Raw genomic sequence first — 24,344 nt, forward strand, 5'->3', positions numbered from 1 at the left:
TAAGCTACGTGGTTCCACAGCAACTAGTGGTCTCCCTGCTGCCTCCATCTCCTTCCCTGGCAGAGCGTGGAAACTCCAAATTATTTGGAGGATTTGTAAAACAGGTTGATCTTCTGCAAAATGCTTTTCCCAGGGGTGCTAGCAGGGCCTGCACAGGCCTTAGGAATCCTTTAGGCATTTATAAGTGGATTTCAGAGAGCAAATTAGGTTTATTCATGGAGGAAATTGTACCGTATTTTTATTATAGTAATTTGAAATGTTTGGTGACACTTTTGGCTACTGTGATTTTAAAGAAATAAAGTTTAGGTACAGCACTAATGTTTTTCACCATTGTGGTTCATATATTTTATTATTTTGCCTTTCCATAGTGCCTTTCCAATCCAGAGTGGGACAGGAGGAAGTGGCTTTAAAAACCAAGCAAAGTTTGTCACTGTCCTAGATGTGCAGTGACTGAGGCGCTGCAAATCAAAGTAATTTGTCCAAAGGATAAGCAGTGAAGCTTGGAACAGAGCCTGGTATTGCCTGACTGCACTAACTCCTTGATAATACTGCCTCCATTAACGAAGTAACCCATGTACAGCAATTTTGTGGGGCAGAGGATGTCTGTTTTTCTGATGGGTTTTACAGGCGTGGGTGATGCATGCCCAGTGGCAGGACTTTGTGTCAGTAACTGATCTTCTCCAGTTATTAATGCGTTCTTAATGCCAGCATAGCTTCTTGTGTGACTTTTACCACTGTAAATTTTGCTCGCAGAGAGCCTTGCATGGAAAGAGAAGGTGACATCCGTTGGCAGCCATTGACTGGGTAGTGTGGGGGTTGTTAGTGTGTGGTGGCTGTTGTCTTTTAAACCACTGAATCTCACATATTAAATTGAAGAGACTTCTCTGAAAAAGGAATAATTTACTTGTGGTCCTGAAGATAGTTTCACATGCTGTCCAGGTTGTTGTCATATCTGTAAAGTCCACCTCCTCCTAACACACATAATGAAGAAGTTTGCTTCAAATCTCCTTGTTCCAGTTATTTTAAGGCAACAAGAGGGATAGCAGGAGTCTGACTGCAGAGCCTATTCCCCCCGCCTTGCGAAAGCAGACTCTCTTGCCTGCTGGAGGGTTTATCTGATATTAAAATGCTAACAGACTGGCTCTTTGAAGGCCCAGAAGCAATGCAGGCCTGGTGGCAGCTGTTGCAGTCACATACTGCTGGGATAGTGAAGCTCTGTCTCAACCAGTGATCGATGGTCGCTGCTGATCAGCAATGATATAACGGAGCAGGAGCAGAGCAGTAGGAAGACCACAGGCGATCTGCTCCCTTTGCTGTGCGTGCTGAGGTGTTGCCTTTTATGCGTTCAGAGATTTTGATGCTAGCTGTCTTGATTTTGTTATATATCTCTTGATGAGATTTTTATGAAGTGATGCATAGCAGTCAGGATGTTATTTATATTAGCCTTCTCTTAAAGCAGACATTCTGTCGCCAGTTCAGCCACATTGAGAAAATGAAATGATTCTGAACAGACAGCACCTTACCATGACAGCAAGATGATGGTGTCTGGACATGTGCTGTGTGTAAGACCAGCTTCTCTGTGCTGGAGAACCTCGGGCAGAAGTGGGTACCTCTGCCTGAATGTATGTTTTGTGGCCTTTGTGAATGTAAATCTCATGTGAATGAACAGTGCCACGGAGCAGCTCTGCACTTTAAGAAGGCTTTAGGCTTCTGGGCAGCCTTATTGCTGAAGATTTCATTCTTTGACATTGCAACTGGGATTCGTATGTGTTCTATTGCATAGAGGTACTGCAAGGGGAGGGAGAAAATGTGTATTAAGCCTTCATGGAAGGACATACTGCATGTTGGCTGCTAGAGTGTAGCCCAGGCCTCTGTTTAGGATTTTTGCTGTAGTAGAATCCAGCAATGTCAGATATGACTGGAGGAGACTGTTTTGTGCAAGCCCTGCGTGAGCACTTTGACATGTCTTAAAAATTTAATAACATTCACCAATGTATTGTACTCTAACAACAGCAGCTACGAAACAATGAGGCTGAAATTAAACCACTGCGTGGCTTTTTCTGCCATCCTCTCAAAAGCTAACCAACTCTTTCCTACTTTTGTCTTGTAAGGGAGAAACATCTTGTAATGGGAGAAAGAAACTAAGTCCTGAAATGTGAAGCAAAAGTGGGAGCTGATAATATTCTCCCTTTGATTTGAGAGGATGTCTAGTACTATGCTGGTTGCATCCTCTGCAAAACAGGTCTGGATGGTATAAATAGATTATGTTTAGCAGTTGGTGGCACTAAGTGTGGGGGTTTTTGTCAGTTAAAAAGGACAGCGATGTGCTGGAAAGTGTCAAATGGCATCATGGGGCTATGTCATTATTGCCACTCAATGACTCCACATCCAGTGTGTTCAGATTGCAGGCAAAAAGCTGGCTTTTCTGGCTGCCAACTTTGCTGACTCCATCTGGGATCTAAAATTCAAGCTGTGTCTTTCCTGGCTCTGTTGCTAATAATAAAGGTTCTTCATTTGGAACTTAGTTAAACAAAATTGATGTTGATGCACAAGCTGAAAGAGAATCCAGCTCGCTTTCCTCGAGACGTGTGAGCTAAAGCACTAACAAGTAGGAACATCATCATTTTAATCTATAAGGTCATCAGACGATTTAATAGACACCAGATTTGTGGAGGAAGCAGAAGATATTTTAGCATAACAAGTCTGTTGATCATACAGCTTTTTAACAAATGCTAGAAAGCTGATTGAATTTGGTCAGCTAGGCTTCTGCTTCCAGACTAGCCAGTAATAGCTCATTACATGTTGTTAGGAAGCTTTTCTGCAAATCCGGGGAAATTACATTTGGTATAACATATGGTATAATCTTCAACTCTCTCCTTGGGAAGGGAAGTCTGACTACTCAGTCAATGAATTGCCATATTTTTATCAGCAAAATGGATGTGCAGCTGTGACATACGCTTTTGAGTGATGTAACCTTTAATGTCTTTGGCAAATACTGGCATTAGCAGTCTGTTCCTCTCCATTTACATCTCCTCCAGAAAGTCGTTACCAGCTGAGATTATACTAACACTTTCTGTTGTGTAGGTGTTTCCCCCTCTGATGCTATTGAACTGTCAGGGAATAAAATGCCTAATGTTCTCATTTTCCTCCGAGGAGACAGAGAACAGAGCTTGTGCTGCTGCTTGTTGTACAGAGGGAGGTGGTGAGAAGTGTATGGCGCTGGGTGTTGTGAGTTGGAAGGACATGCTGTGCAGGATTGTTTGCTCCACACCGCCTCCTGCGGCTCCATTTTACTAAACTCGTGGGGGAGGAATATATTGGCTAAATTGTACTTGTAGGCATAATATTACAGTGCTTGAAAGGATGAAGGCAAGTGGTGCTTAACTTTAAACATGCACCACAGCTATTGGCAAAGGGTTCTGCTTTCAGCCTCTTGCTCCTTACTGTGCCCATAGTCTCTGCTCCGTTGATTCTCGGAAATGAACAGGATTAGTCCCCAGGGGCTGCATGGCATCGGCAGAGCCAGCCAGAGGGCTGCTTTCCTTTGCTTTTGAGTTCGGTGGGGAATCGGTTCTTACAGGGCTCCCTGGGATCCCTGTGATGCCAGCCCACTCCCACTTGCTGCTTTTCAGTATTTATTGAAACCTCCCTTTCCTAGCTCCTGCTTCCAACAACCAGTCAAAACCAGCAGTCAGGCAAAAACATGCGGGGAAATGTGGGTGGCCTTCAGGGTGTGTTCTGTGGCCCAACATGACTTTCCTCGGTGCCGTCTTGTGGTTTTTTGTCTTGATCTCTTCCCTTTATTGACTGTAAAACACCTCAGGAGTATCTTTTGGCAACTGTTGATGAGAATAAGTTATCTATTGTGAAGGTGGGCTTAGGCTTGAAGTCACGCAGGCCCAGAGCCTTAATGGTTTCTGATTCTCATGGGTTGCAGTAGAAGTTGATACCAAAAGAGCAGTTAAAGCTTTGATGGTTGTGACTCTCAGAAAAGTAATATCTTTAGTAACTTTCTTCCCCTATAATGGGAAACCCCTTTTCCTAATGTGGACTTACTACATCACTTCATAGTTGCTGAAAACATCTCCTTTAAGAGGATCACTTGAATTGGATAGCTTGGAGTCCCTCTCTGACAAGTTGAGTTGCTGCCAGCCTACATTTGTTCCTGCTCACTAATAGCATTATTACTTTACCTTTAACGCCTATAGTTATGGAACATAATGATAACCCTTTTACCTCCTGCCACATTATGATGCGACTACTTAACTCTGAATGAACACTTATGCTTCACATTTTAATTCCTCTTTTCTATCAAACAAGGAGCGAGCACATCTGTTAGGAAAGAAATAGTTTAAACCTGTCACTAGGGAACAACAGCAGTTACTGTAAAAAAGGGGATATGGTCTGAATTCCCAGGGACAACTGTCTTTAAAAACAGACATACAACCTTCCACCCCCCCAACCTGCCAAATTACCAGGCTGCATTTCCTCACTAGCAGGCTTCTGAGGGCTGCTTGCTTGGCTGTCTGCTCTAGGATTATGAGAGAGCATCTCCCTTATCGTTTTGCACATGCTGTACCATCTGTCCGAAATCTCCCTTTACAGGGGTATGGATTCCAAATGACATTTCTTTCTTAGGAGATAAGACATGTCTGAAGAATGTTGCTAGGTATGGCTGTAGTGCTATTTATGTTGCAAGATTTTTTTCCCCCCTTGTCCTGCAGCCTGAGTGAACTCTGGTGAACCTTTCTGGTTTTCTACACCCAGACATTGAGAAAACATTTTATGCGGTAGTTCCTGGGAAACACAGAGAAAGTCCCCCTGTTCTACTGTGTGTGGTCTGCCTGAAGCAGGCGAAGGTGAAATATTACTAAATTCAGATGTTACAAGGACACAAGTTATGCCTTTAATCTTTTATTGTACATTATAAAATGTTTATTGCTCTGTCTGTATCAGAGGTGTTGACCTCTCCCTCTTGGTGATGGAGGAGTGTGTTCTGGCAAAGGATCCACTGAAGAGACCTTTGGGGTTGGCCTGCCTTCCGAAACTGGCACAAGGGAAGCCCTTGCTTGTTTACCAACACATCTACAAGCAGAATTCCAGCGCGTTTCTCCCAAATCAACTATTTTGGAAAGGCTGGTGACAGTGGAAGAGGAGAGATAGCTGAACTCTGTTACTGCCAGCCTATTTCTTTGCAGGGAGTTTTAAACCAGGCTCATCCGAGTGCAGGCCAACCTGTCTTGGTATTTGATGGAACGAGTAGGATCTTGCCTCATCCCCTAGTGCATATGGAGTGGTTCTTGTGGAGTAATTAAATAAATACAGATACCCCATGACACACTACAAAGAGTAAATCTTTTCCATGTGATGGACTTGCATCTACCAGCTTCCAGAGCACCAGCAATCCCAGGGATCCTGTCAGCTTACAAATATCAAGCACTTGAGAGAAGTCCAACCCCTTTTCCATTTGTCACCATCCTTTTTATGGAGGACTGCCTCCAGCAGATACCTGGCATTACAATGTCACAAAAATAGTGCAGACAGGACATGTAAGGAGAACCAGACCTTCCCACAGGAACCCTACTAAAAGACGCAATTTAAGAACTTAAGCCCTCAGAGAAAGGTCCCTTAGGCAAGAGCCTTTCACAATAAATAGCTATTGCCACTGGAGACCTTGCATAGCAACCGGTATCATGAGTTTTTTCTTTTTTTTTTCTTTTTCTTTTTTTGTTTTTGCTGACTGGCTACATTTTAATGGACCTTTTATCACACTGGTGGTGGACTCAGGCCCAGCTGAAAATACCATGAAGAAAATGGTTGAAATTATCCTGGAAGCTAAATAACGGCTTCTGGTGTCCCCTCACATTGGTCTATGCCTCAGTGTTTGGTGTGCCCCGATTATCTGAGATGAAGAGCACCAGTGTGAGATAGGAGAGACAGCAATGGTGTAGACATGTGCTGCAGCCTAACTGGAGAACAACCAGGGAGGTTCTCCCAGTGGGAATGGAAACTGGAGTATGCCTTTTTTCTTTTTTTGTTTTGTTTTAAAAACCCACCTGCTATATGTGTTACACAACACACATCAATGGAACAAAGCAAGCCGAGAGCACACAGCAGCCAAAATCTGGTTGCTAGTCGCGTCTGTGATGAGCTTTCCTCCTTTCTTGCTTGGAGAGGAGTGACAGTGACTGATGCCTGAGCTCAGGTTAATACTGTCAAGATGTAGTGTCAGTGAGACAAAATAAAGATACAACGAACCCTTGTACATTTCCAAAGACAGGAAAATTGTTCCAGAAGACGGAGTGTGAGGGTGGAGAGGAGTGCGTGAGAAGTTGTTCCAGCCCAGGTGATTCATGAGTCCAGTACTGGATCACCAGCAGCAGCTGTCTCACTGATGCTTTTCCATCTTAATTGTTTGTTTGGGTTTCAGGGGTTTTTTGCAGGATTTTTCTTTCTGGCCAGATGTTTTGCAGAACACAGACAAGGAGGTGTATGCCAGCAAGTGACAATCACTAGGTCTCTTTCCAAATTGCTCCAACAAAATTTCACCTCCCTAGTCATCAAGGCTCAGAGGCAGAAAGTGAGAGTGAGGAATGGAGTCCATCTATCAGATGGCAGGCTGTCACGCTTCAATGATATTCACTGAGGGGTTGTTTTTTGGAAACTAGAAGAGAAGAGGAGACAAAGGAGGAAAGGATGTATAGGAATTGCTAGAGAGGACAAAAAAACCCCACATCAGAGATCAGTGCAGTGTGCTGGTCAGTTTTTGTTTTGGTAAAAGTTCTTGTTCCCATCCCCTCGGGGTAATGAAAAAGGGCCAGAGTTGAGGCTTTAGGGTTGTGTGGTTCATCACCGTCTGTTTCTGAATGAGCACGGATTAGTGGACTGTTTCAAATGATAAGTAAATGGGAAGTGGTGGAGATATGCCAGAGTGCAACTTGTGAATAGAAACACAAGAAAGTTAAATTCATTGAAATAAGTTGGTATAATTTATAGGCTTGAGTCTGCTTACATTCTGGCTATGGCATACCTTTAACATCATGTGTATTACCAGCCACGCTCCTGCTGATCAGCTCTTCAGCTAATTGCAAGAGTAATATCCCCTTTACCACCTCACCTAAGGGCTGCTGTGGGGATAAGGACCCAAGCAGCTCAGGGACTGCAGCATCGCTCGGTGTGTTTTTCTTCTCAAGATGTTCAGATATTTTAGAAATACGGATTAAAATCTGTTTTACTGATGGACATGCAGGCTAATCCAGTGGTGGGAATGAAGTGCTGGTGCCCTGATGCGCCTGGGAGGCTCAGATCGCTAACGAAGCTGTGGTACTGGCATGCGTGGATGTGAAGGGGTGTTTCCTTTCTGCATCGCAACTGGATGTTTAACAGGGGCTGCGTTTTGGGTAATTTAGCTGAGGCCCAGCTGGAAGTTGATTGTCTGCCCCGTCCCCCACTGCGTGCCAGCAGCATCTCACCTTGCTGCGGAGGAGCCCTCCGCTCTGGTGCTCGGGAGTGCTGTTCTCTGAGGCGCTCTTGACTTTCTCCTTGCTGTTATTTGGCTCATTATCTTTGATGATATCGTACTGTCTGCAAAACAGGGCGATCACCCCTAACAGGAAAAAGCATTAGTGATCACACAAATGAGCTCAGCCCCTGGAGCCTGCAGAGATCAGAGATCCCTTGCTTGCCAGCCAGCTTTGTGCCTTCTGGTAGAGATCTCAGCAGCATTCACAATTGTTCCTAAGGTTCATTTTCTAACACAGCTAGTCACCCTCTGGCTGTTTCCTTCTCGATGCCTAATTCCACGCAAAACCAGTTAGACAGAAGGACAGAAGATTAATTATATTCCAACTTCCCTGTCATTAAATGGGACAAGTGTTTTAAGCCCTACGTTTGGATAGTGATCAACACTAACCGTGCAGTTAAATGGGATCTTTGCTTTGCAAACGCAGGAGCTCCTGGAATTTCTGGTTAGTGAAAATGCGTCCTCTGATCTTTCTCCTCTGGGGTGAAGAGAAGGAGCTGGTGCTGGCAGATGAGAGGCGGGTACCGTACCTGCCTGCACGTGGCCTTTTGAGCAGCAGGACAACATCTGCAAATATGCAACAGTGACGGCAGCAAAAGCTGCCAGTGGAAATTTCCTTCCGCACACGCAGGCACATGAAGAGAAAAGCAGGGGCAGCCATGACACATGAGAAGACTGCAGATGTCTTTCTCAGAAGCTTTTCTGTGACATTTTGACCAAATAACTTCTCTGCCTGTAGATTCCAAACACAGAGGTTAAGTAGACCCAGACAGATGCTGCTTCTCCCTTACTGAAAAATATTCCAGCTCCCCTAATAGCATAACATATGTAAAGCTTTCACCAGATCATCACAAACTGCTTTATAAAGCAAGGTGTTGTTATGGCAGCTGCCCCCAGGTGTTACTGATAAACACAGTGGTCCAAATTCTTCCTTGCGTATGTGAACAAATGGCTGATCCTAGGAGAATAGGTTAACATCTGCCATAGTCACACCTTCTGTGATTTCTGGTGGTAAAACTGAGGCACAGAGAAGCAAAGTGCTGTGAACAATACCAGAAATACAGACAGCACAAGACCTTGAGTCTTGTCTCAGTTCAAAGCCCTGGGCACAGACCGATTCCAGTTCACGTTTGCTAAAGCGTTGTCATACATTCAGGTTATGGCCAGGCCAGGTTAAGAGCTGGAAGGAGGTTTTTGTACATTGAGACTTCGTAAAGAACCCACCAGATGTAGAGAGATTTCATCCCACACACACTTTTGTTTTTAAACGTAAGTCATCTGTCTAGAAGGGAAGTTGTGGTATTAGCAAATTCTTTCTTCAGACGCTGATCTGAGTTTTAGATTATACTACAGTGGGAGATGAATCAGTTGTTCAGTTGCTTCATGTAATTATTCATGATTGTTTTTACTGGCAGGGCATTTAAATTTGAATGTGCACAGCTAAAACTTGACATAAATGCTGAAAAGATAATGGACTAGGGGTTTTGGAAACCTTTTAATTTAGTTTAGTTTTTCATTTGATTATCATCTTTAGCTGTAATTACTGTCCAGTCTCTGGAGATGCAAATAACACATGGTAAACTCAGGATGTTCCAGGGCAAAAAAATGCTGTACGTGGGTCTGATTCTGTGTCACCTGGATTCACTTGTAAGAAATGTTGCAGAACTATACAGGACAGAGTTAATCCCTTTTTGTCCCTCTTTTGTGACAGATCTCAGATCGGTGACTGGTTTCCTCTTCACATCTCTCCCTGGAGGAATCTCATCTCAGCAGAATCTAGTATAAATGGGCCAAATCCTCTGTTGGAGTAAACTGATGCAACTCCTATCAATTCAGGATTGTTACAGTTTACAGCAGCAGAGATGGCAGACCACTGTCTTTAAAGGACATAACGTTATGCTGACCACTGAAACTACAAGTTGTCAGAGTCATCGGCCACTCAGTACTATTGTGGTGGGTTTCCTTCTGACCAAGGAAAATTCTCTGTGTGACTGTTTACACCCTGTGCATATGGGAAAAGTGCTTTGCCTGGGACAAGAGGACTAAATACCGAGTGGCAAAGGTTGTCTTTTATGGATCATAGATTTACCGTAGTGCTGATTTACCGTAGTGCTGATTTCCTGGCCTGCCCATTTCCTTGGGTCACCTGAACCATCCTCCCTTGGGCAACGTGCTGTGTGACTTGCAGGGAGCGAATGTTGTTTCATTAATGTTTTACGTTGCAGCAGGAGCAGCAGCTGACTGGCAGCCAGGGGAGGCTGGGGCTCCCAATAGAAAACAAACATGTGCAAACTTTATTTCCCATTAACTCATGCATGTAATTTCCAAACTGAACAAGCTGAAGGGCTGGCTGCAGCCACTTCAGACATGCTAAGCTGTTGGAACAGGAGTCAGAGGCATTTGCCTCTCCCTATTTGCTAGTTTAAAACACACGAGCGAGGTCTGCCCTCTGTACAATTTGCTATAAGCTGTATTGAAACGCGGTCCCAAACTCATGTCAGAAAACTCTTGGTTCTCTTTGGAAATTTAATTTATATATTTGTACATATTACAAAAAGTCATAGTGAGGGATCTTCATATTGAAGGAGCATGTTTATCTTGTGCTCCGTTAGAGGCTGCGTTAGTGTATGTGCCTAGCTGTGCCCATCACATCCCACAGCAAAGTGGCCCTAGGATGGCGTAACTGCACCTCCCACAGCACCGGGTGCTCTGGGTTGCAGCTGGGCATGTGGTCGTGCTTATAAACTCATATACTACAGTAGCCATCTTGTAGCAGAGCCTCCGCTTGGATTAAAAGGATTAATGGCTGCAAGTTGTAAGGAGGAGCAGAGTGGAATTTTTAAAAATTGCCAAAGGTTTACCTCCTAAGTACCCTTTTGGATCACAGCTTTTGGCTAATGCTAGTCCTTCCTCCTCCCACTGTCCTAAGCTCATGTAGACTTTTCCTTCCTTTCAGTTAGTATGTTTCTGCTAGTGTTGCTCCTCTTCCTATTAAATACTATTCTTTGTATTTTAACAGTGGATGTTGAGACGATCTGGGTTTATTGGTGTTTTGATGTTTGGGGGGCATTTGTTCTTTCAATGCTTCGGTTATTTTAATTGATTTTTAAGTGGGTTTTAGCATATACATAATAGCAGGTGTTGAGAGCAAACCTCTTATATTTCTGTTTTGCATGAGAGTTGGAGTCATATAATAGCCAGATAATTACAGTGACCTGTATCATTTGAAGGGCTCAAAGCATCCTGTTGGATGGCTGAGGGCATTTATCATCAGTGCATTCTGGAAAAATTGAGATTACAGGATTAGCCATGGGGAATTAGGCAATTGGTTCATCAAGTCCATTACCTACTTCCTTCTGGACCAGATCAGATCACCGATGCACCTGGTTTTGGCACTGCCTGGCTTGTGATGCTGCGGAGGGAACCGAGGTGCCCTTACAGCTGAATATACAGTACTCGTGATGGGAGGAAGAGTTTCTTTTCAGGTCTTACATGATTACACATGCAAACCAAGCAAGGCAGCGGGCCCTAGGGATATTACGTGCTTTTGACAGAAAGATTGAACTGACCTGCCCACATAAACAACACCACAACAATGATGAGAATTTCCCCTGCTCGCAGCTGTTGGTTTTTCTTCGCCATCTCCTTCATTGTCACCTCATCTGCACAAGGGGAAAGAGAGATCATGAAACCTAACAGCACGGCTCGGGCTGCACCAGACACTGGTTTAACAGCGCCCTTGACTCAAATCATCAGTGCATCGGGGTCAAAGCTAGCAGGGAGAGAGTCCTTGCCCGTTGGTCACGCCAGCAGCACGAGCTGCGCTTTGAACTTGCAGAGCATCAGCTGCTCTGCTGCAACTGCCCCTGACAACCTGCAGGAGATGGGGTGAGGGAGGAGCAGTGAGACAGGATCAACAGGGGGTTACCACAAAGGAGCTGCCGTGGGGTAAGTCCACATGTTATCTGGCCCCATGGCGGCACACTGTGCTCTGTCTCTGGTCTCTGTTAGTGCCGTCTGTGCCTGTCACAAAGCCTTGCATGCTTCAGCAGTTCGTCTCCCAGCTCAGGAGTGTGGAGCCTGGCATGATATTTTTCAGCAGAGCCATGGGATTCAGAAATGAGTAGAGCCTTTTTGCAGGCGTAATGCACTTCCTTGGCTTCAAAGCACTAAGAAGATTACAGTTCAGGCCTCCAGGGAGGGAAGCAGTGCTCCTCTTAGTGCTTTCAGATGAACAGCAATTCGGTATTTACAGACACCAAATCATTTTAGCAGAAAGAGTCAAGAACTCACAACATCCTAGGCACCACGGCCAAAAGCCCTGCAACAGGCTGGGTCCTCAGTAGGCAGGCAGTAACCCTTTATATCCCAGACCCCTCTACTCCCTAGCCCTTTTTGTAGCAGAGATTCTTCCTGACAGAAAACCTTCAACAATCTGACTTGGCTTAAGAGGAACAAGTGAAGGAGCTGTCGGTGAGGAAGTGCCTGATTTCCCCCATGGAGATACTGAAAACCCAACTGGACGTGATCCTGGATAACTTGCTCTACTTGAGCAGGGGTTTGGACTAGGTGATCTCAAGAGGTCCCTGCCAACCTCAACTTTCTGTGATTCTCTGATTTGGCAGAAATATTTGAAATGTAAGAAATGTGGCAGTCTCTGGGTACGTTTCCCCCTGCTGTCCTGGAATCCAGGCGCAGGAGGCTCAGTGAATCCCCCCCAAGTGCCCTGGGAGCACAGAGGTGGTGTGCCCAGTGCCAACCAGAGGTCTGTTTCCACATCAGTTCACAGGCTGCTCAGGAAATTCCCCTGACATTCTCCACTTGCAAAGTTGCTGGACACACAGCTCCTGATCTGGAAACCTTCTCCTCCTCACTTTGCCTGTTAAATCTCATCTGAAAGAGGAGAAATGAACAGCCAGCCTTCGGCAGCATCTCCCTGTCATTTTGTGCACCCGTCAGCCCTGTCTGCTGGGTGCACTTGGGGCATCCCGCTTGTCCACGCGGGGCTGGGAGAGGGCACTCGGCCCTGCGTGCATTTAACCCAGCTATTCTCATTGCACGGGAGACTGCTTTCCTCTCTGAAGAGCCTACACTGCCTGGGTGTCCCAGAGGCCACATAGGAACTCACCCACACTTGCCTTTATTTTTAGAGGCTAGTTTCTCAGCTTCCCTGGGGGTCTTGAAGAGGACTGGCTCACTGGCAGGGCTCTGGCCTTGGATGCTGATGGACTGGACATGCACAATGTACTCAGTGTCCTCCTCTAGGTCCCAGAGGGCACAGGAGCGGGTGGTGGTGTTCACCTCCTGGATGAAGCGCAGCATCCGCACGTCCTTCTTCTGGAAGCCGAGAGAGGAGAGCACAGAGTGGTGGAGAGGCCTCCCATGTGCACTGCTGTCATCTAAGACCACTGCTTCCTGCCCTGTCCACCACGGACATGGAGACCGTCGGACCCTTTCCTCTCTGCAGCTACCAATACGTGAAGCGCTGCTGCAAAGAGGATGGGAAGCCAAGTCCCCTCCCAGACCACGAGGGACAGGACGAGAAGGAATGGGCTTAAACTGCAGCAAGAGAATTTGGAAACCGAAGGGACCTGGGGTGAGGATGAACAATGACCGAAACTGGGTAACTCGGCACCATACCTGTTGGGAAATTGCAAATCCAATGACAACTTCATCTTCCAGAACATCCCAAGTCACGACGGCTGAGTTGGCTTTCAGGTGTTTGACTGTGACATTTACTGGAGCGGACGGGCTGTCTGCAAGGAGGGAGAGCAGAGCCTTTACTGAGGCAAAGTCACAGCCTCAGGCAGGAGACAGAGCAAGGGCAAGGAAGGGAGCGGGGAAGGACTTTGTTCCTGGTCCTTCCCGGATGTGGTGCTGGATATGAGACCTGGAAATTGCAGGTATTCCATGTCTTAATTACCAGTGAGGAGATCTCTGCTGAGAATGTGAGTTGCGTTAGACATATGTGAAATATCTGACCCTTGGAAACAGTTTCTTTTGACAACACAGCAGACCACTGAGTAGCTCGTTCATCTCATCCTTCCCAGCCACGTACCACATTTTCTCTGTTGTTTCCTATTACGGTCTGACAGTGACAGCTGGGAGGAAATGCAAAATCTGCCTTGGAAGTATGAAAACTGAACGCTTTGATGAGCACTCTGGAGGTTTGAAATTCAGGAGTAGTAAATGGGAGTGTTGCTTTTGCTTTTCTCTGTTAGTTTGACAGAAAAATTTTTGTACACATTTTGCAGCTGATGAACTGTCTCTCAAATGGTCGGAGGACACCCAGTAACCATCTGCTTACAGCTAACAGGACAGAACATGCTGGACCACTGTAATGTGAAAAGGGCAGGCCATGAAAGCAGTAGCCCGAGGCTCCATGTTTAGTGTTTATTCCCAACTCCAAAACACAGCTGAGTTCCCAGCTGCAGGGTGGATCTGTGTAGCTGCCAGCCTTGCCGAGGTGAACTGGGCTCTGATGTACCAGCTGGGCTTCTGCACACCCTCACTGGGAGCCTCTTCCCAAGGGAGCGATGCAGGCTTGGGATCTCGGGGGGAAGGGTTTACCTTGTAGGCTTGGCACAGTCCTTCCAGTGCTCTGTGCAGCAGGTTGGACTCCTGTTCCCTCTCCTCTGGTCAAATTTAATTCACAGTCTCCAGCTTGTGCTCCGAACCCAAAGGCAGTAAATACTAACGAGACTGCTAGGACTCCGACTATCCCCAGGAGGTCAGTGGGGTGAGAAAGAGTCATTTTTTCTGACTCTCATCAAAGAATAATGCTTTTATTGTTTTGTAACCATTGCACAACACTGCCCTTCTGGGGCTGGGGCTGAGGTCAACAGTGAAAGAAGGATGCACGTGTGCACGTCTCCAGTAACACTTGTTGGATTTATAGTCAGTCCCAGCCGCCTGAATGTGGCCGAAAATATTCTAGCTGTAGTGTCAGTGTCTCCTAACAACTGACTTCACTGCTGGTGAATGTTCCCCCGGGAACAGAGAAAATAACGTGAACACAGAATACTCTAGCTGAAGGTCAGTGCTGTTCTACACTTAACAGAGTGACGACCGTACTCCTTTCTCTCCTCCCCAAACACCACCCAGAGTCCGGCCTTCAGAGCTCCCCTTTCTGGCGGGTGGGAGACCCACATCCACCAGTGAGACCCTTCGGAATAGGATGCCTGGACAAGGCGTTCGGACCCAGACTGGTTCTAGCGAGTCCTTCAGTGAGCAAAAAGATCACTGAAAGTTGTATGGCTAAGTTTGCTTTAATTTGGGACTTCACAAGGAGGAACAGCAAGCAATTGTGGTCTCTGGGATTTCATAGGGAAGGGTGTCCTTCCTCTCTGGAGTAGCTGATCGAGTCAGTATTGGCCCAGAGCACTCTTATCTCTCAGGGGACGGCCTTCATGAGATGGGGCAGTGGTCTCCAGCCAGCTCTCAGAGAACAGAAACATTTATCATCCTCCACTGCAAGGACACGCTGAGCAGGGGAGGTGGATCACCCTTCTCAGCCTGAACACCCATCCCTTCCAGACTCAGCTCCCGGCTGTGACACAAGGAAGGGACGTGGGTCTGCAGCTCCTCACCTTCCCCCGTGACTGAACCCGTGTGCCAACCAGAGTAGCGTCTAATTTTAGGAAGGGGCAGTCAGCAGATGGGAATGTGTACAGGGAAGGTCTGTGAGTCATGCCTGATGAATTTGCTAGAACATACGGAGGACATGACGGAGTTGAGAGATGGGAGACAAAACAGTCTCCAGCTGCAGCCAGGCACTTCGCCCTTCTCAAAGTACAGCTGTGCACTTAAATCCCGGCATGGTTGTCTTTCCTGTGTATTTTTAGGAGCTACCACTGAGTTACCCAGCTTAGTTTGAGGAGGGCTTTGAAAAGAGATGAATTAACCAGGAACAGAGAGCAGAGTATCAGGGAAAAAGCTTTGGGCTGGGAAATGGGAACGTACAGTACAGCACACCCCACTTGGTGCTCGAGTCCCCTTTGAAATTTATGACCTTGAGGGAGGCACAGCATAAAAAGTGTCTTAAGTTTCCTGATGACCTAAAACGTGGGGGAGTTGGGAAGACCTAGCAGAGCTGGAGAAGAGCAAACAACCTCTCTGGGAATTGGTGAGAGAGGGTGGGAGGGCTGCGAGGCAGAAGAGAAGCACTCGGCAAAGCTGCAACCCAGGGCTCGAAGCCTGCAAAGCAGGACACTGAGTGTCGGCTGGGGAGAAATCTGCTGGTCTGGATGGTCCAGAGCACTCTAGAGAGCCCCTTCATACTAATACCTGCGAGAGAGGTGGGGTAGTTGAAGTTAGCAGATAATACAGTAAAATCTAGGACAGCAGATCTGAGTGTGCCTTTCCTTTCACTACCACAGATTAAGAGTAGCTACACATAAATCAGTGGTGTCAAACCAGTATAAAAGTGATATGAAAAGAGAATTAAGCACAGCATTTGACAGAAATACAAAGGCAGGAAAATGAGTTTCCTGCTCCCAGAGCTGAGTGAATAATTTGGAACCAAAATTTTAATCCATGAGGATGCTTTTCTCCCTGCTCCCAGGAGATGTGTGATGAGATCATGACTTTCTAAAATCTAATCACTGTTCCAAGATGTTCCACACCGCTTTTGGCTCCCTGGGCCAGTTGCAGCTCTTTGTAGTGCCAGCCCGGCTGAGGTCAGGGGAGGAAGATGTAATTTCTGTTTCCCAGCTGGGGGTCAGCATCTCTAGCAGGGCCTTGAGGTGCCAAATCCAAATGTTTGGTTCCTTCTAGAGTCACATGCAATTCCTGGAAACTTTGCTTCTGTGCCTGCGGTGGCCAGGGAAGCCGCTGGTGTTCTGGGAGCAGGCACAGAGGGTTGGAGGACCCCAGGGGCGAGTTCCTTCCCCACTGTGGGCGAGATAGCAAGGAACATGCTGTGCATCAAACCTTTCTCATGCATGTTTACTCCAGAGACGCTGAGGACAGCATATTCCCTGGCTGGTCTGTAAGGGACCCATATGGTACAAGATTTCTGGTTTATCAGTTTAGCTTCATCCCAGCGCAGAGGCTGCGATGCCTGCCGGAGCAAATCACACTTTGCAAACTGGCAGAGGATCTGTTTGGCCAGATTTGAATTAGAGCTGTGTGGTCAAATGAAGAGATGCTCTCGTGTTCGTGTCAGCAGAACTTGCAACCCCCTCTTTAAGGGGGAGCCCCGATTAATTAAAGAGGAAATCACGATGATTTTTAAACGTGAATGGCTGCTTCAAAATCGATCATGCTTAAACCATGTCTTGTTTCCTTCCCACAGGGACCCTTCATCAGGTGAGTTGCAGCCCTACATCCTCCAGAGCCGTGTGTCCCAGCTCTGCCTTAGGCCCTTTTGGCAAGAACAGGTCAGAACCGCCTCCGCACAGCAAGGAGGCATGAGCAGTGAAGATTACCCTTAATCCCCTCTTAATGCTGAGAACTCCTTCTAGCCTCTCATTAAACGCTTTGCTGATTATTAATGGACTTTTATTTGAGAGAGAGAAAAAACAAACCAGCCCACACTTACAGCTTTGGGCTGATTACTCCCTAGCTTTTCATTGTCGACACAGTGGCTGCTGGCACAAGGAAGAGGAAACCACCCACCTGCCCCTATGCTGACTTCACCATCGGAGCTGTAGCATGGACAAGGTGGGGAGGGAAAATGAGAGGGGAGAAGCTTTGACCCCATCCGGCTGCTGCTGTCACCTGCAAGGGACAAGCTGCAGATTGGGGGTGATGGGGTGAGCAAAGGGGGTGTACAAGACACCAGGGTGTCTTGCCTGGCACCTCTAGGGTCAGGGAGGTCCCCAGGCCACAAAGACGTCACTGGGTGATGCTCAGAGCTCCTGGCTCCTCTGCTGTGGTTCCTCTCCCTACTCTGTGTCTCTCTTTTGAGGCCAGTCTCAATTTGTACTTTCTGCCATGAGCCCTTATGGTGGGGCTGGGGGTGAGAGCTGGCTTGCTGCCTTTAGCCATGCAAGCTGCCAGGGGAACCATTGCTTAGAGTAAAAGGATGAATCTGTGGAAATCTCACACCCTTGGAGGTCACCTCTGCCAGCTGAGCCCTGTGGTCAGGCTATAGGTTTGGAATTAGAGCCTGTTCCTGGATTTATCTCCCCAGGCTCCCCCAAATCTGCTCCTTCTGAATTCAGCTGTCCTGGAAACTCCAGCTGCTTGGAAGTGCCTGGAGTGAAGTGCAGTTGCTTCCTCTGTGGACAAGGCTACACTGTAGTCACGGCGTTTTCCAATTCAGTTAGCTCCTTTCCCACAAGCAGCTCCTTTTCTGCTCTGAAAGGCTCAGCTGCTTCAGAGCCCCCAGGACATGGCCCAGCGAGCAGAGTGCCTGCCGAGGCTCTGAAGCGGCTCGTTCAGTGCTATCCACCTGCGAGCTGCCTGCCCTTTCCTGCAGGAAGCGGTGAATGTCAGCCTTAAATCCCAGTAGCCCTTTGTTCCTGCACCGCAACCTTCCCTGTGGGCACAGGAGATGGAAGGACATGACCTGCAAGGGGAAGGAGCATCCCGTAAGTTCCTGTGTGATGTTCTCGGCAAAGCACTGCTGCCCGCTCCCTGAGTGTGGGCACAAAGAGACCTGCTTTCCCTGCCTTTCTGAGCCTTTCTTTGCTCTCCCAGCATGGCTCCCTTCAGTGGATATAATTGCTTGTCAGCTTTATGGGGTATGTAGGGAGGGCTGGCGCGCCGTTCAGCTTCCCCGAGTGTTTTAATGAAGGGAGCCTGCAGGAGAGTGGGAGGGAGCAGGGCCCACCGCTGCCACCCTGCTCCCAGCCGCATGGGAAACGGGGCTATTTACTAAGCTCTGAGAATTTCAAAGCGCAGAAAGACCAACCGGGGGTTCTGCAGTCTGGGAAAGAGGCAATTATTTCCTGCTGACCGCCCACTCCTCTCTACAAACAGGATATTAAGAGGCCGGCCGCCTCCAATACCCCCCCCCGGCCCTATCGCCGATTCCTCAGTGAGTGGGTGCCCAAACGTACAGGTGGAAATGCCGTCGAGGAGGATGGAGCCCTTCCAGGGAGCACAGAGATGCTCACTGTGTCCAGCCCAGCTATCAGGAGTTCCTCAGGGCAGGAGGAAGGGGCATTTCCACTTTGGAGAGTGTCCCGTCCTGCCAGAGCTCCAACTCTCTGGGTCCTGAGGCCGGGCAGGATTCGCTCAGGTCTCACCAATGCCGTGACCTGGGTTTTCATGCTGCCAACCCAGAGCCGCGCCATTGCTGTGGCATGTTTTATCCAGGACCCAAATGTCCGGGGAGGACTGGGTACCATGCTCTTTCCTAGCTCTTCTCAGCCCCCACCTACATAATATTAGAGAAATAAGGGAGAAATCTGTCAGAGGCAGAGAGGGTGAGCAAGCCCCGGAGTTTCCCGGCCAGTGCTGGACACCAGTACCCATACCTCTCCCGGGAGTTTGCTGACTGGTCCCAGTCCAGCTCTGCACACACACGAAGACTTGCATGCTTTGTTGCTCAGTACATTTCTGCTTTCAACTGAATTATACTTGAGTCAGGCCTTAATTTGGCCTCTGGGTACTATACAAACCAGGAGGGGTTTATGTAACAATAAATGCCAAAAGGATGAGGCCATATCCAGTCCCAGTACATGGGTACCACTCCATGAAAGCTGCTTTTGGATCCTCCCATGGTGCCTGTGCGTGGTTTCCGTGTGTGACTGTGCCCCTCTCTGGGAGGGATCTCCGTTTTCCACATGTATATTCCCAGCAGGAGACGGTATTTGGAAGAGGATGGCACAACCTTGGCTGCTTTGCACAGCAACATCCCTGCTGAGAGGCTGACACTGAGGTTAGAAACCTCCATATTTCAATTAAATCTCTCCTACGCTGAATGCAGAAATCAATAAAGCTCTTACGCCATCCCTTAGCTGGCCAGGAATCTCCGTGGCCTCTGTGAGACGGGAAGGGGCTGGAGTGGGTTGGTTTGCCGTCTCTGAATAGCTGTCAGACCGATCACTGCTTTCTCGTGTGTGCTGAACCTATCGCTCGCCTCTGGGTTTGATCCTGCCAGACTTCAGGTGAGCTCAGTTCCCGCGGCTCGGAGGAGGAGGGGAGCGTGCCCGGCGAGACACAGGTGGGGAAAGAGCAGCTGCAGTCTGGTTGTCACCTTCGCTTTGCTCTCCTTCCCCCCTGCGGCTGGTGGGGCTGTCTGGGAGGTGAGGATGGAGACCCACCTCCACAGAGGAAGAGGAGCCTGGCTTGCAGAGTGGCTCAGGGCGTGAGAACATGCAGGAGAGGTGCGAGAGCACTGAGCTGCTTTAAAGCTGAGCAGCGACCAGAATCTGGGTGGATTTGGCCCCTTTTTGGGCAGTGGAGGTGGAGGAGCTGTTGAGGGGCTTCTTGGAAGGCTGAGAGCTGTGCGGGAGAGCGAAGTTTTCCCTCCGCCACAGCAATGTGCTGAATTTCCCCTCCATCTTGCAGAAATAAACCTGACTCGAGTTGCTCTACAGGCAGGCACCTTGCGGGGATGCTGTTTGCCCTGGCAGTTGCAGGGGTCGTGGCCTATTTTGGGGTCTTTCATCATCGTTACGCAGCATCGTCCTGCTGCTCTTACAGCCCTTAACAGCAGCCCTGCGCCGCCAAGCCCAGCACAGCTCACCTCCCTCTTCATTAGCTCTGCCTAACGAGGGGGGGGGCTGCTGGCACCTCGGACCATGCAGGCTGGGCAGGGCAGGCCATCCCGCTGCCAGAGCAAGCACTGTGGCAAAATTAAATCGTATTTCTGACTTGCCAACCATCCTGAATGTTTTCTCAGGGACTCTCTCGAGCAGGCAGCAGTAGGAGCGAGTCGGAGGGCTTCACCCACCCGGCACTGGTGGGATGCTGGGGGCTATCAAAGAGCGTTAGCATAGAGGTTATTTCTCAGCTACCTTGTCCTCCTGGTCCTGCTTCCCCCTCTTGCTTACCTTGGCATCGCCTTGCCAAAAGGCAAGGTCCTGACCGGCCAACCCTCCCTTTCAGAACAGGGTCCGTGCTCTGCCCTTCACTCGCCAGCCCTCGCCGCTGCATCAGCAGGGGAATTTGCACTGGTCCGCTCGGGTCCTCTCCTGGGGACAGCAGCTCTCACCTCTCACAACAGGCTTTATTTGAAACCCACTTGCACGAGCTCTGGATACAAAGCAGAGGGACGGCCGAGCCCCCATCCCTGCCTGACCCCGCTGGGGACGGTTTCCTCCCCACAGGCTTCCCCAACGACTCTTGGTTTGCCTGCCTTGGCGGCCACGTGGCCACATCGTTGGGTAGGACTGGGGACGCAGAGCTGGTGGTGATGCTGCTGCTACCTCTGTGTGACCTTGGGAAAATCACTCCATACCTTCATTCCTCTTTTCCTTCTCGGAAAAACAGGGACAGTACAAGTTCGCTGCCTCGCCGGGGTGCGGGGAGAGCACGTCGCAACCCTCGGTGAAGGAGACCACAGAAAGAGGAGGCAGCGGGGGTGCGTGGCACAGCACCAAGGTCATGCAGCTTCATCAGAGCCGAGAACCGAGTCCCCTGCCTCCCCACCGCATGCCGTAGCCACGAGACAGGGCAGCTATCCCTGTTTACAGAGCTGCCCGGCTCGTAATGTGGCACGGACACCTTACGGTACAGAAACGCTGCCTGTAAGACGGGAGCAGAAGGCGGTTTTGGGCAGGGACACAACTCCATGTTTACTCTCAGGCGCTGACTGAGGTGATTCAAGGATAAGGAAGAGCAGGGGAAGTGGCCTAGTTTACAGAAAATCGGGAGGGCTGTTACAATTGCAGATGCCTCCATTGTGCCACGGCGTTTTCCCCATCGCTCCCTCCTTTTGGGAACGTTCCATTTATCTCCCCGGGTCTGTCACTTGTGAAATGGCAACTTCAGAGTGCCGACGTCTGTCCAAGGATGCGTGTCAGAGCCGAAGGCATTCGGGGGGCTGCTGCAGCCCCGGCGCAGGCAGGACAGGGGCGAATGTAACTCCAGCAACTCCTGGGGCTGGCTCGGGCACAGGAATTTCCACTCCCCAGAGTTCTGCATCCCTAATAGTCACCCCCAGCCTCCTGGAATGCAAGATATTCTGGCAATCAGCGTTTTGCAAATCAAAGCAGCTGTTCCACCAACATCTTGCAGCCAGTGAGGGAGACGAGCCGGGGAGGGCGTCTGGCTTGGGCTGGTGCTGCGTGACGGGGCGAGGGCTCGCAGGGAGCACCCACCAGCACCTGCCGAGATGCGGCACCCGCACGTGGGGTGCTCGAGTGAAGGCTCAGCCCAGCTGATGCAGGGGAGAGGATCTGAGCATGTCCCGTTCGCTCCAAAATTAGAGCTAACTCATGGGGACCTTTGCCTTCCTGAGAGATCCCCCAGTTCAGAGGACCCGCACAGCTCGAAGGGGCCCGGTTTGATGTGGCCGGGGTGTGCTGTGCCCCGGGAGAGGCAGTTCCTCTGGGGCAGCAGTGCTGCCTCAGGAGCTCACAGGGCTCCGGGCAGTGCCTGCCTGGGCCCCGGGCAGCCTGGGGTTGAGCAGGAGTCGGGGAGGGGGATTGCCCAGGCTAACGTGCCGAGGCGTCGGCACAGCAGATCTGGTTTTGCCTCGTCTGCTCTAGTTCAGCCCCGGACATGAGCAGGCACCGCTGCTCCGGGGCAGGAGAGCCTTTGTCTCCCCCGTGCCCGGTGCTGGGCGAGGGTCTCTGTTCGCTCTCTCCAAGCCCCCGTTTTCATGCCACATTTCTACGAGCCGCCTTCCCCAGGGCCGGCTGTGAGCACCCGCGCTGGGACACGGTGGGGGCGAGACCTCGGCGCTTCCCGAGACTGGTGCCCCGGGGCTGCGTGTCCGAAATCTCCCGTCTCTTCCGAACCCAATTACCGACAAAGTCCCGGCCGGCGATGCCCCCAGACTCCGTCCCCTCGGCGCAGCCCTGCCCGGCCGCGCTCCACGCAGCGCCCACGCTTCACCCGCTGCTCCCACCCGTGCGCACCGGGGGACTGCCCCCCCGCCGAAGCCGCCCCCCCCCCCCGCACCCCGGGCAGCCCCTCCCCGGGCCCCGGCGGCCCTTACCTGCCTCCACCGGGCGCAGACCGGCGTAGCTGAAGCAGAGCAGGAGCGCGGCGCCGGTGCAGCCGAGGAAGGGCTCCATCCCCCGCGGCCGCCGCGCCGCGCCGGGCCGAGCCGCTCCGGGCCGGGCCGGGCAGGGCCCCGCCGGCGGCGCGTCCTGCGGGCGCGGCGGCGCCGTTCAGCACCGCGGAGAGCGCCGCGGCCCGGTACCGCCCGGTGCGGCGGGGCTCGGCGGGGCTCGGCACGGCTCGGCACGGCTCGGTAGCGCCCGGCACGGCTCGGTTCGGTACGGTACGGCTGGGCTCGGCCGGGAGGCGGGGGCGGGCGCGGCCCCGCCGAGCCCCGGCTCCGCCCGCTGCAGCGCCGGGCAGCCCCGCTCCGGTCCCTCCCCCGGCCCCGGGGGCGGTGGGACGGGGGCGGCTCGGGCCCCCCGCCCAGCCCGGCCCCGTCGCCTGCCTCAGTTTCCCCGTCCCTCCCCTCGCGCCCCCGCCGGGGTCCCGGCACACCCCCCGGCCCGGCCCAGCGCTCCCGGGGGCTGCTCCCCGCCGAACCCCCGCCGGGGAAGGGAGATGGGTTCTCGCCCCGGGACGAGCCCCCGAGCGCAGCAGCGGTGACATTTTACCGCCGGGCTTTCACCCGGCCCCTGCGAGTCGCCGGGCTCTAAATTCCGAGGTAATGAGGATTAGATGAGCTTCTGGAATTAGCGGTGCCTCCAGGTTAATGAAGCCGGCAGCGCTCTGATTTATGACAACTAGCTGAAGGGGATAACAGCCGTTTCCCCAGCTCAGGGACCAGCTGCCAAACCGTGTGATGCTGGATGGGGGGACCCTGCTCCGGCCACCGCAGCCTGAGGCGTCCTGCCCCTGCGAGGCTCCGGCCATGACAGCCCGTGGTGGCCCTGCCAGCTGTGGTGGCCACAGGGTGCCCGTGGGCAGGGATACAGGTCCTGGCACACATGGACGGGTCCGGCCGGGAGCACCCAGCCACGCTGTGGGCAGGAGGCGGCTGGGTCTGGGCCGTGTGTCTGGGCGGCATCGCTCACTCCACGTCTGGCTGGCCCGGGGTGTTTGTTTGCTGCCGCCTGCCAGGGACCGCGGTGTGGCCTGGGGGCTCCCAGGAACATCAGCGGAGTCCTCTCGGTTATGCTAAGCCTAGTCCCGGTTTGATTTATGGACTCTGCTCTGCACCAGCGGCGTCAACAGAGCCACGCCAGACAAAGCAAGGAGTAAATCGGGCGTAAGGGGCTCGGTGCTGGCAGCCTCTGCTGCCTTCCCCTTCCCGCCCTCCCGCAGTGGTGCTGGGGACCCTCCGGCCATGCGCAGACCGTGGCCGTGCTTGTGAATCATGGGAGAGAAGCCCCAGCTGAGGGGTCCCCTCGTGTAGAGGAGATCTGCAGAGCTCCCAGTGTCTTCCCATGCACCGAAGCACCTTCCTGGAGGAGCAACAGGCACCCATCGCCCAAGAGCAACCCAAAAAAGCCTCCGCCAGAGCCAGGAGACAACCCTGTCCTGCCAAATCCCAGCCCTGTGCCACTCCACCACTCTCCTCAGCCTGAGATGATGATAATTCCCAGCATGGCGTCTGCGTCGCGGTGCCGGGGCTGTGCCTGCGCCAGACCCCATCGCAGTGCCGAGGCGCTCGACTGCAGCCGGCTGCTTCCCAGGGAAGTGCCTGCGGTACCTCCCTTTCATCTCCTGCCTGGCAGCAGATTAAAATTTCATCACTTCAGCGGCGGAGAAGGTGCTGGGGAGGAGCAGGAGCCCGGGG

At 50.9% G+C, this 24,344-nt stretch overlaps 2 protein-coding genes across 4 annotated transcripts in view; one reads left to right on the forward strand and one right to left on the reverse strand.

Moving 5' to 3' along the window:
* The window catches only part of S100PBP (S100P binding protein), a 28,046-nt gene extending 10,791 nt beyond the window's left edge, over positions 1–17,255 (forward strand). Inside the window, exons 5-6 of one of the 3 annotated variants that reach the window (XR_012838615.1) lie at positions 9,234–9,475; positions 16,818–17,255. Coding sequence is in view for 2 of the 3 variants with exons in the window: in XM_075773731.1 (XP_075629846.1) it covers positions 16,818–16,956 (139 nt within the window). In the remaining variant the exon portion in view is untranslated. Of the gene's footprint in view, positions 1–9,233; positions 11,120–16,817 lie in introns of those variants that run through there. The other 2 variants (XM_075773731.1, XM_075773732.1) reach the window with 2 other exon arrangements.
* Positions 4,899–22,959, reverse strand: FNDC5 (fibronectin type III domain containing 5). The gene is made up of 6 exons (XM_075773735.1): positions 22,581–22,959; positions 13,163–13,278; positions 12,661–12,859; positions 11,092–11,184; positions 7,473–7,606; positions 4,899–6,664 (listed from the first exon to the last, which is right to left on the reverse strand). The coding sequence occupies exons 1-6, from the start codon at positions 22,657–22,659 to the stop codon at positions 6,623–6,625; spliced, it is 663 nt and encodes a 220-aa protein (XP_075629850.1). The 5' UTR covers positions 22,660–22,959; the 3' UTR covers positions 4,899–6,622.
* Positions 22,960–24,344: the final 1,385 nt, after the last annotated feature.

This window comes from Balearica regulorum, chromosome 22, assembly GCF_011004875.1.
Source record: "Balearica regulorum gibbericeps isolate bBalReg1 chromosome 22, bBalReg1.pri, whole genome shotgun sequence".
NCBI classification, from domain to species: Eukaryota; Metazoa; Chordata; class Aves; order Gruiformes; family Gruidae; genus Balearica; species Balearica regulorum.

Excerpts from the sequence above, each read along its gene's own strand:
- FNDC5 (XM_075773735.1), bottom strand. The coding sequence starts at position 22,659 with ATGGAGCCCTTCCTCGGCTGCACCGGCGCCGCGCTCCTGCTCTGCTTC. Across the intron at positions 13,279-22,580 it reads TCTGCGCCCGGTGGAGGCAG|ACAGCCCGTCCGCTCCAGTA; the intron begins GTAAGGGCCGCC and ends CCCTCCTTGCAG. Across the intron at positions 6,665-7,472 it reads GAGGGCTCCTCCGCAGCAAG|TTTCCAAAAAACAACCCCTC; the intron begins GTGAGATGCTGC and ends CTTCTCTTCTAG.